Below are 14,123 nucleotides of genomic sequence, written 5' to 3' on the forward strand. Positions count from 1 at the left end.
CATGTGCCCCAAATGGTAGGGCAGTCAGAACTTCAAGAACAGGCCATCAGTAACTGTCATAATTTTGAATGGTAATTAATCAACCAGTCATAAGTCAAGGACTACCTGTAAGTTTTTCCAACAATCTTCTGAGCCATTTAGTGAATTCAGAGACCATTTTAGAAATACAGTGACGGAAATTGTAGCCCAGTACTTTGTTGGGAAGCACAGCCAAGTATCCAGAAAAAAAAATACAGATAAACTGAGGTGGTAGAGAACATTCTGGAGAAACAAGATCAGATTCTAAGCCACAGGGTTTTTTTTAATTCCTGGCTTGTTTATACTTAAAAATTGTATTTCTTAGGAATTGCTGCATACACAATTGTTGGAGACTCTGAGTAGATCAGCCTCTTGACCTAGTAAAATTCCTGGGCAGCATGTTGGATAAAATTCTCTTGCTTACATAATCCAAGACAAATATTTCCTACAAAAACAGTACAAATTAGAAAGGAGGCACTAGTATAGAGGAAGAACTAGAATTATTTATAATTATTTTATTTACGTCTTTGTTGTTTATATAGTATTTGGCTCCCCATGAGATCATTAGCATTCACTTCCCATATCAATGATCATGTTTGGATGCATGTTTGATGCTTGATTGATTTCCTCAAACAGGCAGATTTTTATATTTTATGTATAATAAGTCTAGTGGTTAAGGCATCAGGCTAGAAACTTGGGAGCCAGGAAAGCCCACTGGTTAACCTTGGGCCAGTCATGCTCTTTCAGCCCAACTCACCTCACAGGATTGTTGTTTTGGGAATAGTAGGAGAAGGAAGGTGTGTTGGACATGTTTGCCACCTTGAATTAGTAAAAATAATAAAGACAGGATACAAATAAATATAAATAAATAAAATAAGTTATACTTTTTTCTTTCTTTCAGGGTGCACAGGGACCATCAGGTCTTCCTGGACCTCCAGGACTTGATGGCCAAAAAGGATCAAAAGGTAGGGATGCATTAATAATGCCAATAACTAATGACTGAAAATCACTTGTCCTTTGAATCTGCATATATACATTAAGAAAGGCATTATGGGCGGAATAACTCTTTTTGAAATTTTCAGATGTAATGCCGATAATAAGCAAATTTGCATTAAAATGATTTAGAAGCACATAAATTAACATATTAGTAATAAAATTAATGTAATTTTGTGGGACAGAAACAAAAAAATCTTATACAGATGTATTTAAAAGCAATCCACATTGGAAGCAATGGTATTTCATTCCTAGCAAACCAATAAGATTACATGGTAAAACAGACAATTTGATTGATAGCACCATCTCCTGCCTCTCTAAAAAGAAAAGTTAATGGATAAATAGTATCTCATTCAATTTATTCAATATATAACTAAAAATTACATGATTCCATCTTATGGTCACAGAAAAATAAATAGTTAATTGCATAATTTCAAAGCAACTAAAAATAATAGAGAAAAATATGGAATTTAAAACCCTTCTTTGCTACTAGTTCAAATAACAGTAAGTTACGTTACTTATTATGATACATTTTTGAAAGAAACAAACGGCTTGCCTGCAGAAAAACTTAGATAAAGAATAATTTAGTGTCTGGTAATTATTCTTGATTTTCAGCTGAGAAAGTAATGGTACCAGGTATTAGCAATCATATTATAATAATATAGAATTTCAGAAAGATCACATGAGTTTGCTTTGTAAAGATTCTTACCATATCCAGTTTTGTGGAGCTGGGGGAAATGAATTTGGATAGAAGCATTTGTCAAAAGCAAAATTAGCTAAACTGAAAAGCGGATCCAATTCACGGTGCTTAAGAAGTGATAGAAAATGGTTCAAATTTCTTCTCACACAACTAACGCTATAGAACATTTTTAAAAATAATGTTCATTTTGTTTTAGTTACAGAGAGAGTCTGATTTTTTTCGGGGAAATCATTTTGTTAAATTATGTAAAATGACTTCAAGCTTTTAGTAATACTGTTATAAAAATGAAAACTTCTGAGTAGCCCAAAGGGTGGATATTATCATGAGAAATACAAACAAAAGTGATCTATTTTTTCAGATGAGGATAGCTTTCGATTGTAACATCAATTCCCACTGTTTACAGGTAGCAGAGGTGACCCAGCTACTCATTATGGTGAACCTGGCAAGAAAGGCCCTATAGGAGTCCAAGGATTACCAGGTGATGTTATTTTCAATTATTTTTAGGCAATAACCACAGTTGGTATATACAATATTAATTTCTTTTCTAGTTTGTCATCCATAAAACCAATAAAAATAATTCATCTGGAATATCTTTTGCATCTCTGCATGAATTTGCACTCAACTTTTTTACTTTTTCACAAGAAACCATGCACAATAAGAAATCCCCTCTTCCCTTTCACACTTCCAACACTGGGTTGATATTGCCTTATACATTTTTGACAATTTAGCTGGAATAAGAATTTTTGTTGACTGCCACCAGAATGTCCATAGTTAAAATGGAAAAGTATAGCGATGCTGGAGTTTTGCTACCAAAATGTTTGGCATATTGCCAAATTGAGAACAATTTGATGTACAAGTTTGATGCACAAGTTGATTCACTACTCTAACTGAATTTTTGTCAAGCTAAAGTTAAACCCTCCTCAAGTATATGATCTGATTTTATAAGTTATGTTCATCGGGGAAAGTTAATTGTTTATTCCACATAAATATATTAATGTGTAGTAGGTATATTAAGGAATTATTCATAAGGGGTTTCATTACCTGTTTTCCTTGCTTCCCTTTTTAACCACTACAGGGATGCAATAATTTTATTCCTCTGTTTATAGTTATTGTAATTTTTTTAGAAATACAAATTTATTTTTAAAGGGTATTATCTTATCTATAGACTATAAATAGTATGGTTAGTACAATGTTTTCATTGTAATTCAGAATTACTCTTTGCATTTTGTATAGATCATTAACTGATGATGAACAATAGGCTCATGGTTAGGTTTGGATGCCAGTTGAAATATCCATCTGTCTAGAAAGATAATTCAATAAGCACATTCTACTGAAAAATATTTACACTAAAGTTTGATTGTTTTGTGACTGTTTAAGGACTTCCTGGATTACCTGGAGACCAGGGTATATTAGGTGTTCAAGGAGAACCAGGAAAACAGGGTTCCAAAGGACTGCCTGGAAACTCAGGAATACCTGGATTCCCAGGTGAGAAAGAACTAAAGAAAAATTGGATCGATATTAAAACAAATATTGTGAAGTATGATGATGGACAGGCAAGTGAAAGCGAACACATGAATAATGCAATAAGGCTAAGAAGAAGATATTAATAGAAATGTAATTTATACACAATCATTCACAATTTTACCTCACAATGTGAAAAACATAGCCCCTTTCTTCTCCTTAGACTAGGGAAAATCAGCTTGGTTTTGTGCAAATCTATACTGTTTAGTCCATTTTTTAATTGCCTTTCATGATTTCAGGAATATTCAATGGCATTTCAAAATGTCATTTTTCCCCCTTTTTGATATTGGAGTGATTTGGGCAGATTTAAACTGATAAATAGGTTTTTAAATTTGAATGTCCTTAAATTCAAAATGGGTATTGTGAGGTAGAGTATATGAGGTGTCCCAGAAGGCCTGTGCCAGAAGAACAGCAAACTGATAGTCCAATCTGCTTCAGTTTTTGGCATGCCACTGCAGACATTTGAACTTCCTTTAGAATGGCCGGCTAAATGCCAGTTTAGTTTGAACGCATTCCTAGATTTATCTTACTTCTAGAGATTTTAATCATCATGTTGCTAAATTAGGGAGAATTCTAACAACATGAGAGAAAATAATAAATTGTGTTCAAATATAGGAAATGTTTATTTTATTTTAGGTGTGCAGGGAGCTGCAGGATTTCCAGGACTTCCAGGTGAACAAGGTAAACCTGGTTTTTTGGGAACTCCAGGTTTCCCAGGATCACCTGGTAACCCAGGTAGAAAAGGTAAATATTGTGGAGAAATATGATTATTGCAGATGTCAGTGCACAGCATGGTATTAAAATGCATACATGATGGTTGATATAAGTGTACTGCATAAACTGGTGTTTTGAAAACACATCCGTTAGCTTACCTATTCTATACTACTAGGTTTGTATCTTTAGTGGAAGAAGTTATAAAAAATTAGTGGAAGAAGTTGTAAAAAATTTAATTATCTGTGGAACAAAAGTTGGAAGTTCAAAATAGATTGTGCATCCAGGTTCCATCATTTATATAATAGTACATGAGAAAAACCTTGAGAGATGGAAAGAAGAAATGCTGCCTAGGGAATGGTCAGATAAGAGATAAAAAATATAAAATTATGGTTTTATAATTAATTTTAGCTTCCTGTAAGTAACAAAAAGTTTACATCTGCTAAAATTTTGATAGAAAATATTGTTCATTTGATTACTTGTTGCATTTGTGTACTTGTTGCATGTTTATAAAATGATCATTTTCTTTTCCTGAGTTCATTCTATTTTTCCAAAAATATTAAAGGCTTATCGGGATCACCTGGAGTAAATGGTGTAAATGGAGAAAAAGGTCAAAAGGGTTTGCCAGGACCTCCAGGTAAAGAATGAAAATTATTATACTATTTTTTTTTAATTAAAGGCAATATCAAGAAACAATTGTTTACATTTAATAAATGTATGATGCTTGGCTCTTGATACATAACTATATGCAATAGTTGATATTATTATAGAGGAATATCTAATGAAGAAAAGAATTATATTACAAGAAATTAATCAACTGTATTTTGAATGAAATATTCATGATGTAACAACCCCCCCCCCGCTAATTATCAGAGAAAACTCTACATAAGTCTTTGTGCATATGTATAGTATTATCCATGGTAGTTTCTACTAGCAGCCTCTCACCCATGTTGCTTTGCAAAATTCATTGACCTTTGTTGTGTCTGGAAGAACTGAAGGACTTGATATCCCAAATAGGAAAGCTAAAAAAAAATATCACACATTGACCAAATAAAGCTTCAGTTGGATAGAATCAAAGGAATAAATCATTTATGCCATTAAATCCAACACTTATTTCCTTTCACTCATTACTGTTCTCTTGTAAAGGTTTAAGTGAAATGGGACCTCCAGGGTGCATAGGAGAACAAGGACCAAAAGGTAACAGAGGAGAACCTGGGCTTCCAGGAAGAACTCAACTAGGTCCTCAAGGAGAGAAAGGTCTAAGAGGTCCTCCTGGTAAGTAAGGGATCTTTTAATTTTTTTAAAAAAACCATTTTTCTTGGTTACACAAGATGTGGGGGAAATGCCCACTTAAATCATAAACCAGAATGATTGGAGATAGATGAAACTAAGTATGTTTTATTGGTAAGCACAACTACATTACTGGGCTCCTCACCAAAGGAACAGAAGAGCCCTGAGCATAGCAAGGTTACTGGCTATTACCAGCTTTGCTGGCTGAGGAATTCTGGGAGTTGAAGTCCACAAGTCTTAAAGTTGCCAAAGTTGGAGACCCCTGGGCTATACTGTATAGTTTCGGCTTGTTGCCTAGGAATGAAAAAAGAAAATTATGTAAATCACATTATGACCTCTAAATCAGAATGCGTTAGTTAGATAAAACATTTGGGGATGATCTTATTTTGACACCCTACATTGCTCTACACTATTAGAATTCTATCTTGCCAGTTTTCAATCATTTAGTTCTATAAACAATGACTTTATTGTCCTTATATAATGCACCATTTCACATCATTCTTTTCGTCGCAGTTAGAAGGGGCAAGAGTCTCATTTTATGTGTCTGTATTCCAGAATCGGAGATTCTTAGTAAATGAGTAATGTAAATTAAATCAAATGTATTACACCTACACGGTTAGTTGATAAACAATGTTTTGATTCTTTCAAAAGCTGCAGTAATAATTGATTGAATTCTTATACTGTCACTTTTTGCATAGCAATTACCTTTTCTTAAGTAAATGTGACAAGAGAAAGGAAATGTATTAAAACATGGCCAGTATTAATGCTTTATCTTTATTCTTTTTTCCTTGCAGGTAAGCCAGGTGTTTCTGGTTCTGCTGGCCTTATGGGTCAGCCTCCTGAAAATAGGACTTGTGGCTTTCCAGGAGACCAAGGTCCAGCTGGCTCAGATGGCATTAGAGGTACTTCTAAACAGGGGTGGGCTTCAAAAATTTTAGCAAAGGGTTCTCTGCCCGGTTGCTGGGTGGGCATGGCCATGGTGGGTGTGGCTTAGTTGGCCTTCTGCACTACACCGAGGGGCACGCGTTTTTGCTTTCCTTGGGCTCCGGAGGCTTTCCTTGAGCCTCCAGGAGGGCAAAAACAGCCTCCCAGGTTCTGGAGGCTCTCTGGAGGCCAAAAATATGCCCGTTTCTGGCCTTCCTGAATTCCGGTAGGCCCGTTTTTCACCCTCCCCGAACCGCCACGTGTGCCCTGTACTTACCTGCTTCCAAAACAGGCCGTGTGGGGATTCCTGGGAGGGGTGGGGCAGGATGGGTAGGATGGGGCCAGCCAGGAGTGGGATTTGGGGGTTCTCCGAACTGCACAGAATCTTAGCTAGAGGTTCTCCCAAAGCCCTGCAAACCCCCAGCAGCCCACCCCTGCTTCTTAAGCAGTATTTGAATAATAGAATTGCAAAAATAGATTGAACCAATTAAAATCATTTGACTTCTTCCAGAAATGCTCTTAGGGAACATTTTTTTAAATCCATACTAGAAGTAAAGAGGATCCTCTCCTTCAAGACTCTAATAATAAAGTGCTCTTTTACTATGTTTCTATTGTGTTGCAACTGAAAAGCTTTGGGGCAATGGTGGCCTTTAAACCCTGTTACAGATGAATTGCCTGCTTGCTTGCTTGCATTTGGTTATAACAGCAAAACTGATTATCCAGCAAGATTTAACTTGGGCCCAAGAACTTTAAAGAAATGTTTAATAATCTGAACAGAATAGTACACTCTGTAGGTGCCGAGAAGACTTGCAGAAGTATTTTATAGCAATCCTTTTGATGTAATTCCACTTTTTCATCTGGTTGGTGAGCCCTTGTAGCAAGATGGGTGGCAAACAAATTCGATAAATAAATAAATTTTGAATCGAACATTCTGTTGTGATATTGAAAATTAATACTTTTGATAAATCAAAAGTATATTTGTGATATTGAAAATTTTGATATTTGTTTCCAATCATTTTAATTTTTATTTCAGGCCCTCCAGGAAAACCTGGGTCTCCAGGAAAAACTATACTTATTAAAGGAGATCCAGGGGACTCTGGTACTTTGGGCCCACCTGGTGTTCCTGGTCCATGTGGTAACCAGGGAACTAAGGGTATTCCAGGAAACCAAGGAAGAAAAGGCTCAAAAGGTATGTGTGAAATTACTAGTTTAGCACATATTTAAATTTTGCATTAGAAATTTCTAGTGGTAGAGATGTGGCACTGATCTCTTTTTTCTCATCGTTAAGGTCTAACAGGGAAGCCTGGTCTGCAAGGACCATCTGGTGTTCCTGGGGACCCTGGAACTCAAGGTTTTCAGGGGCCAATTGGTCCTGTGGGCCACAAAGGTAAGTCTTAACATTTCAGGCATTAATTTTTTTTAAAAATCTTGACTGTTCTGAATTCACAATTTAAATTATACGATCGCCAAATTACAATAAATAAAAGTAATTTTAAATCCAGTGATGTGGATAAAAATCCAAAGTCAATTTAGATAGCGTACTTATATTTTTTTTTCTCCTACTGTTGCAATGAAAGATGAAACCAGATATGTTAGTCCAACTGTGCCATTAGGTTGAGTCATCTCAAGCAGCTGACTGAAAGAGAAGCACATTGTTATTTATTTTATTTTAATTTCATTTTTATTGCCAGAGGAGGGAGAGTGTTGCTGAATTTTTATTCTCAGGGGTGCCTACATTAACTAACTTTAGATATTAAATCACTTTTAGTTGATGGGAAGCAAATCTTGTTTGCTGCTTTTTCTAAGGCAACACAATCTTGAGATCACATTTCAAGTCATAGCAATTCTTGTTGTATTTCTATTCCTGAGAGTCTATCTCAGTGAAGATCTCACCTGGAAAATTAACATGGCCCAGGTGGCCATAAAGGCCCAACAGAGACTCCACTTCCTTAGAGTCTTGTGAAAAAACAAAGTGGAATAACAATTGATGACCTCCTTTTACCGGTCCACAATAGAAACCATCCTCATTCAGTACATTACAGTGTGGTATGCTGGCTTGACAGACGCAGATATAAAAACATTACAGAGGGTGGTGAGCACAGCATAAAACATTGTGGGCTGTCCTGATACCACTAGATGACATCGCTAGGGCTTGCTGCCTTAGAAGATTGAGGAAAATCTTCAGGGATGACTCACACCCTGGTCAGCACTTCTTTACTCTCCTACCATCGGGAAGAAGATATAGAAGCATAGGCAGCTGCACAAACAGGCTGAAGAACAGTTTTTATCGATGGGCTGTCAGACTCCTGAATGAAAAATAACCACAACAACATAGTACGATTGCCTTGCGGGACCGGCGCAACGTGCAATAGGTTCACATGGTGCAGTAGGATTGGATGTTTGTTAGCAGGATTCCCTTGGATAGGGATTTTCTGTCTTTCACTGTGAATTGTATTGTGTTGGCGGGGAGTGCATGAAGGGAGGCTCAGCCAATCTCATAGACACATGTTGTACTCTGACAATAAAGGTTTGAATTGAATCCTCAACCTTATCCATTCTAAGATGTGTGAACTTCAACTCCCAGAATGTCCCAGCTAGTGATTCTGGGAGTTGAAGTGCACACACACATCCTAAATCAACTAAGATGATTAAAGCCCTGGAAACAAAAACATATGAAGAACAATTGCAGGTATTGAGTATGGCCACAGAAAGAAAAGAGAGAAAGAAGGACTAGGGCTGACATGATAGCAATATTCCAGTATTTGAGGGGTTGCCACAAAGAAGAGGGGTTCAACTTATTTCCCAAAGCATCAGAAGGCAAGACAAGAAACTATGGATGGAAACTGATCAAGGAGAGAAGCCACCTGGAATTAAGGGGAAACTTCCTAACAGTGAGAACAATTAACCAGTGGAACAGCTTGCCTTCAGAAATTGTGGGTGCTTCATCACTGGAGGTTTTTAAGAAAAGACTGAATAGCCACCCATCTGAAATGGTGTAGGACTAGAGCTGCAACACTGAGCCACAACCCACTACTGGGCTCTAGCCTGTTTGAAACTGGGCTGTGGGAGAAATGGGCAAGCGTGCACACCTGAAGCTCCACTTGTGCGAGCTGAGTGCAGCTTCACATACGATCACAAGTGCCCTCTGCTTGTGTAAGTGGAGCTTCGCATGCAAGCACAAGTGCCTGCTGTTCGAGCGATTGAGCTTCATGTGTGAGCACAAGCACCCTCCACTCTTGCGCAAAGCTCCACCCATACAAGTGGAGGGCCCTCCTATGCCAGTCGCACAAATGGAGCTGTGCATGTGTTCATGCGCATGCCACTCATCCCCCCCCTCGGGATGCCTAGCTGGAAAGGTTGGGGACCACAGGGGGTTGGACTAGAAGACCTTCAAGGTCCCTTCCAGCTCTATTCTGATTGATTGATTGAACTTGATAAGTTTGAGGAACCCTGTCCTATATTAATCTGTCTCCATGATTTTCTTCCTACATGTGAAATGGCTGTCATGATCTGAACCTTGGCCTTTATTCTGCTAGGTTACAGAGGTAAGCTAAAGAAGAATGAGTATATTTTAGAAAGTATTTTCTTGACTGCTTCTTGATTTCCCATTTAACCTCAAATCTCATTCTGTTGTGTTAATTAAAACATTCTAATAACATTCCTCTTGATCATAGAAATATACTCTTCCAAAACCTTTTAATCCCTCGTTGTTTTACTGATATGGGGGACAGGGCTAAGTACTGGCAAAGACAATTCCTTGGAAATACTGATATACATGTAATGTAAATTTTTTATCTCAGTGCTGTACAGAAATGAATAAATAACAGGACTATAGAATGCTTTGTAAATAATTAGGGAAACGTGCGTTGGAGTCCACAAAATGATTGCACCTATCTCTTTAAAGACATTGTGTCTTTTCCTAGTATTGCATAATGATTGAAAATCACAGGGGGAAAGGAGAGGCTATTGAGAAAATTTGTGTGAGGATGATGTTTATTTATTTATCAACTTTGTAAGACCACTTGGCTTATAACAGTACAAATCAGAAAAGAGCAATGAACATCCGAAAAGAGCAAAATAATCACACCTCTTTTGCCTAAACCACATCTTTGAGGGTGCTGGTATCCATCCTAGTCCAAGGCCTGGAGGAAGAGCTAGACTTTAAGGGTTTATTTACACATCTTGGAGAGGGAAATGTTCTTCTAAAAGGCAGGCAATGTTTTAATTAATACAGTTTAATCAATGGATTTGAAGTATGCCAACTCTGCCAGCTTAAAGGGGATGGGCAGACAGTACAGGTGGCACATAGCTGATGAGTTTTCAGAAAACCATATAAATCATAGTGAGCACCTTGAATTACACCTATAACCCAGGAGTGGGTTCTACTTACCTTTACTACCGGTTCACAGCGGGGCCGCACACTCTTCTGCTCATACGCAGAAGCATTTTGATGATGTTCAGTGGGCAGAGCCTCCCGCCGGTTTTACTACCGGTTATATAGAACTAGTGTGAACCGGGGGCAACCCACCACTGCTATAACCTAATTGTGCAATTCTTTAATCAGAGGTATTACATGGATGTACTGTACTATGACATGTCCATAACTCGTTTATGCAGCTTCTGAGTGTTCTTTAAAGGCAGTCCCATATGGAACACACTGCAATAGTCCATATGTGAGATGTCCCAAGCATGAGTTGATGTTCAGAGGGAATCCTGATCCAGGAATGTGTACATGATGAATTTGTGCAAAGGCCTCTCTTGCCACAGCTGCCACCTGCTCATTGAGCAAGAGCTGTGAGTCCAGAAAGACTTCCCCCTGAAGAACCCCTGCCCAAACATTTGTTCAGGTTTAATTCATTTACCTCCAGATGGAGGAGTGAATATTAATGTACAATCTTTCTATAACCTTGTTCAATAATATCAGTTGACCTTAAATGCAGTTGCTGAAACAAATTCACGTTGATCACAATGAGGACAATGTATTTCTCATAATAATTTCTTTAAGTTATTTTTATTCCCTTTTCACTGAATCACTTTTAGATAAGATGGGCAAAACGTTGAGAAGAATTTTTTTTTACTGATATCTAATGCACTCTTAATAAGGTATTTAATGCTGCTTATTACAGGTGATCCAGGAGAGCCTGGAAGTGTTGATTACTCGTCATGTCCTAAGATTCCAGGGCCTCCTGGAGTATTAGGCCCACGAGGACCACCAGGCTTTGTAGGATTAAGAGGGCCAATTGGCTTTCCTGGACCTCCAGGTAAAAGATTGTATGACTTCAGAAACTATGTAATAAGGAAGAGGGAGAGTCTAAAAATTTTTTACTATGTATTTTCTCAAGTTAGGATTGGGCAACTTCTGGAATGCTCATGTGTGACTTCAAGAACCTTACTGTTCTAAGTAGAAAGGCCAACAATGGAAGGTCAAAGTTTTTTCAGATCCAGTTTTGGGAGTAGAGTGGTCTTAGGGAATAAAATAGATGTATGAAACATCCAATAATTACTTTAAAATGCAAAGTAGTCACTTTTCTGTTTTGGAAATGGATTTAAGGAATAAAATGGGTGTCTTAAGTTTTAAAATTTCCCCAACTCCTAACACAGAAAGGCTGAACTTTTCAGGCCCAACACTTTGGCAATATCCTGTAATTAAACATGTTGTGTATAGCTCCCTGTCAGGGCATATCAAAGTATAAATGTGAGAGCCAGTTCAGTCTAGTGGCTAAGGCATCTGGCTAGAAAGACTGTAAGTTTAAGTCCCATCTTAGCCATGAAAACCAACTTTCATGGATTTTGGACCAGTCACTCTCTCTCAGTTCAACCCACCTGACAGGGCTGTTGTGGGGAAAATAGGAGGTGGAAGATGTGTTTGGATATGTTCTCCACCTTGAATTATTTGTAAAAATAATAAAGGCTGGATAGAAATACATAAATCAAATGTTTATCTAAGATTGGTCCATCCCTATGTTTGTGCGCCTTCATTTTACCTCCAGCTTTATGTCACACATTTTTACAGTGTTTTCCTTCCACTGAACCAAATTTCTTATTCTACTTTACATCAAAGTACTGTTTTTCAAACTTGGCAACTTTAAGATATGTGGAGTTCCCCATGCTCACTGAGGAATTCTGGAAGTTGAACTCCACACATTTTAAAGTTGCCAAATTTGAAAAATGCTGATATGAAGTGTTATATTTCCACAATGTAATGCCAAATGTGAGTTTAGTATCAGAAAGCTTGTAGTATCAACACAACAGGAGTCTGGTGCTTGCTTTAGAGACAGAAAAAGGGATAGCTACATATGCATAGTGTAGAATTATATCTATTTTCAAATAAATGTGATGTATTTTAGGAAATAAAGGAGAAGAAGGTTCATTAGGTGAGCAAGGGCTAGAAGGCTCGGTAGGACCACCAGGACCTCATGGTGATCAAGGTGACATGGGAGAAGAAGGAAACCCAGGACCACAAGGTTCTACTCAATTTTATTTGCTCTTCTTTTAGAAGTATATTTATTTTGCAAATGGATAATGTTTAGATAATAAATATTGGCGATTGTGATTTTTTTTTAACTTGGAAATATTGAACCTGCATCCTGATGTTTCTGTCCCGTATGAGCAGAATCTGAGTTCTCTACATTTTTGAGGTCAAATGTCTGAATGTTTGAGAAAATTGCCATCTTACTGCTGATAGATAGATGATAGATAGATAGATAGATAGATAGATAGATAGATAGATAGATAGATAGATAGATATAGATAGATAGGTAGGTAGATAGATAGATAGATGATAGATGAATGGAGAGGGGGGGAGATAATAGGTGATAGATAGATAGATAGATAGATAGATAGATAGATAGATAGATAGATAGATAGGTGGCTAGAGAGAGAATAGATAGATGGATGGATGGATAGAGAACAGGCAGGTAGGTAAATAGATAGATATAGATATAGATATCAAGTCTAGGAATAAAGACTCCTCAACCACTCTCAAACAAATTCTAGAAAAGTATTTTTTTAAAAAATGGACCCAACTTTTAAGTAGGTTTTTACTTGTCTACCTTTTCTCCATTCTTTAAGGTCTTCCAGGCCAACCTGGGATTCCAGGGCCACCAGGATCAGCATCCAAATGGAGTAGTGGGTTCCTGCTTGTTTTGCATAGTCAGTCAGAAACAGAACCATTTTGCCCGGAGAGAATGACAAGATTGTGGACTGGATACAGCCTGCTGTATTTTGAAGGGCAGGAGAAAGCCCATAATCAAGACCTTGGTGAGTGTCATAATATCTTTACTTTTAAAAAATGTAATATTTTGCCCTTTTATTGCAAATTGTATTATATTTAAATTCTTCTCTTAAGCTAAAGTTGGGGAGCTTCCAACATAGGATCCCTTTATGAAGTCTATTATTAGGTGTAATAGATCATCTTACTAGGAATAACAAGTTGACTGTCCATTCATTTTTATATATGACATTTGTTAAACGTATTTAGAAACTAATGTTATCAGACTTTTTCTTATAAACCATAGCCACCTGAATCTGAATCTATGCTGTTCTACTATCTGCTGTTATATGATAAGGACTAAGTATTTTCTATTTTGTGAAGTACCATTTTCTTTCATGTAATAGTTATTTTCTCTGTTCTCCTACTTGAACCTTCATTATCAGGTTGCCTCTGCTGAAGGGGGAATACCCAAAGGGTTGCAACTTTGGTTTTATTTGCAATAATTTAACATGCCTGATCACACCTACATTACTAGAGTTTTAGACATGATTTTGGAGAGTATGTTACAATCCTGCTGTTACTACAAACATTTTAAAATGAACTTAAGTTTCTTCTGGCATTTTAATTTATATAAAATATGGAATTGGCTAAGTGTTTTACTATGGACAAGTGCCACTATTTCCATTTAAAAAAAATTAAGGATAAATAACAAAATTTACTATACATAATCCAAATTACAGGATTGGTTATAGT

General features: G+C 37.0%; 1 protein-coding gene across 1 annotated transcript in view; it reads left to right on the plus strand.

The window, feature by feature from the left end:
* COL4A4 (collagen type IV alpha 4 chain) overlaps positions 1 to 14,123 on the plus strand; it is a 65,016-nt gene that overhangs the window by 47,984 nt on the left and 2,909 nt on the right. Inside the window, exons 33-44 of the mRNA XM_070944985.1 lie at positions 920 to 983; positions 2,115 to 2,189; positions 3,089 to 3,196; positions 3,869 to 3,976; positions 4,509 to 4,580; positions 5,090 to 5,218; positions 6,028 to 6,135; positions 7,191 to 7,346; positions 7,446 to 7,544; positions 11,284 to 11,418; positions 12,505 to 12,621; positions 13,229 to 13,417. Of these exons, the coding sequence (XP_070801086.1) occupies positions 920 to 983; positions 2,115 to 2,189; positions 3,089 to 3,196; positions 3,869 to 3,976; positions 4,509 to 4,580; positions 5,090 to 5,218; positions 6,028 to 6,135; positions 7,191 to 7,346; positions 7,446 to 7,544; positions 11,284 to 11,418; positions 12,505 to 12,621; positions 13,229 to 13,417 (1,360 nt within the window). The remainder of the gene's footprint in view (positions 1 to 919; positions 984 to 2,114; positions 2,190 to 3,088; positions 3,197 to 3,868; positions 3,977 to 4,508; positions 4,581 to 5,089; positions 5,219 to 6,027; positions 6,136 to 7,190; positions 7,347 to 7,445; positions 7,545 to 11,283; positions 11,419 to 12,504; positions 12,622 to 13,228; positions 13,418 to 14,123) is intronic.

This window comes from Pituophis catenifer, unplaced genomic scaffold (assembly GCF_029215685.1).
Source record: "Pituophis catenifer annectens isolate HBS135680 unplaced genomic scaffold, rPitCat1.0.hap2 SCAF_6, whole genome shotgun sequence".
NCBI lineage: Eukaryota > Metazoa > Chordata > Lepidosauria > Squamata > Colubridae > Pituophis > Pituophis catenifer.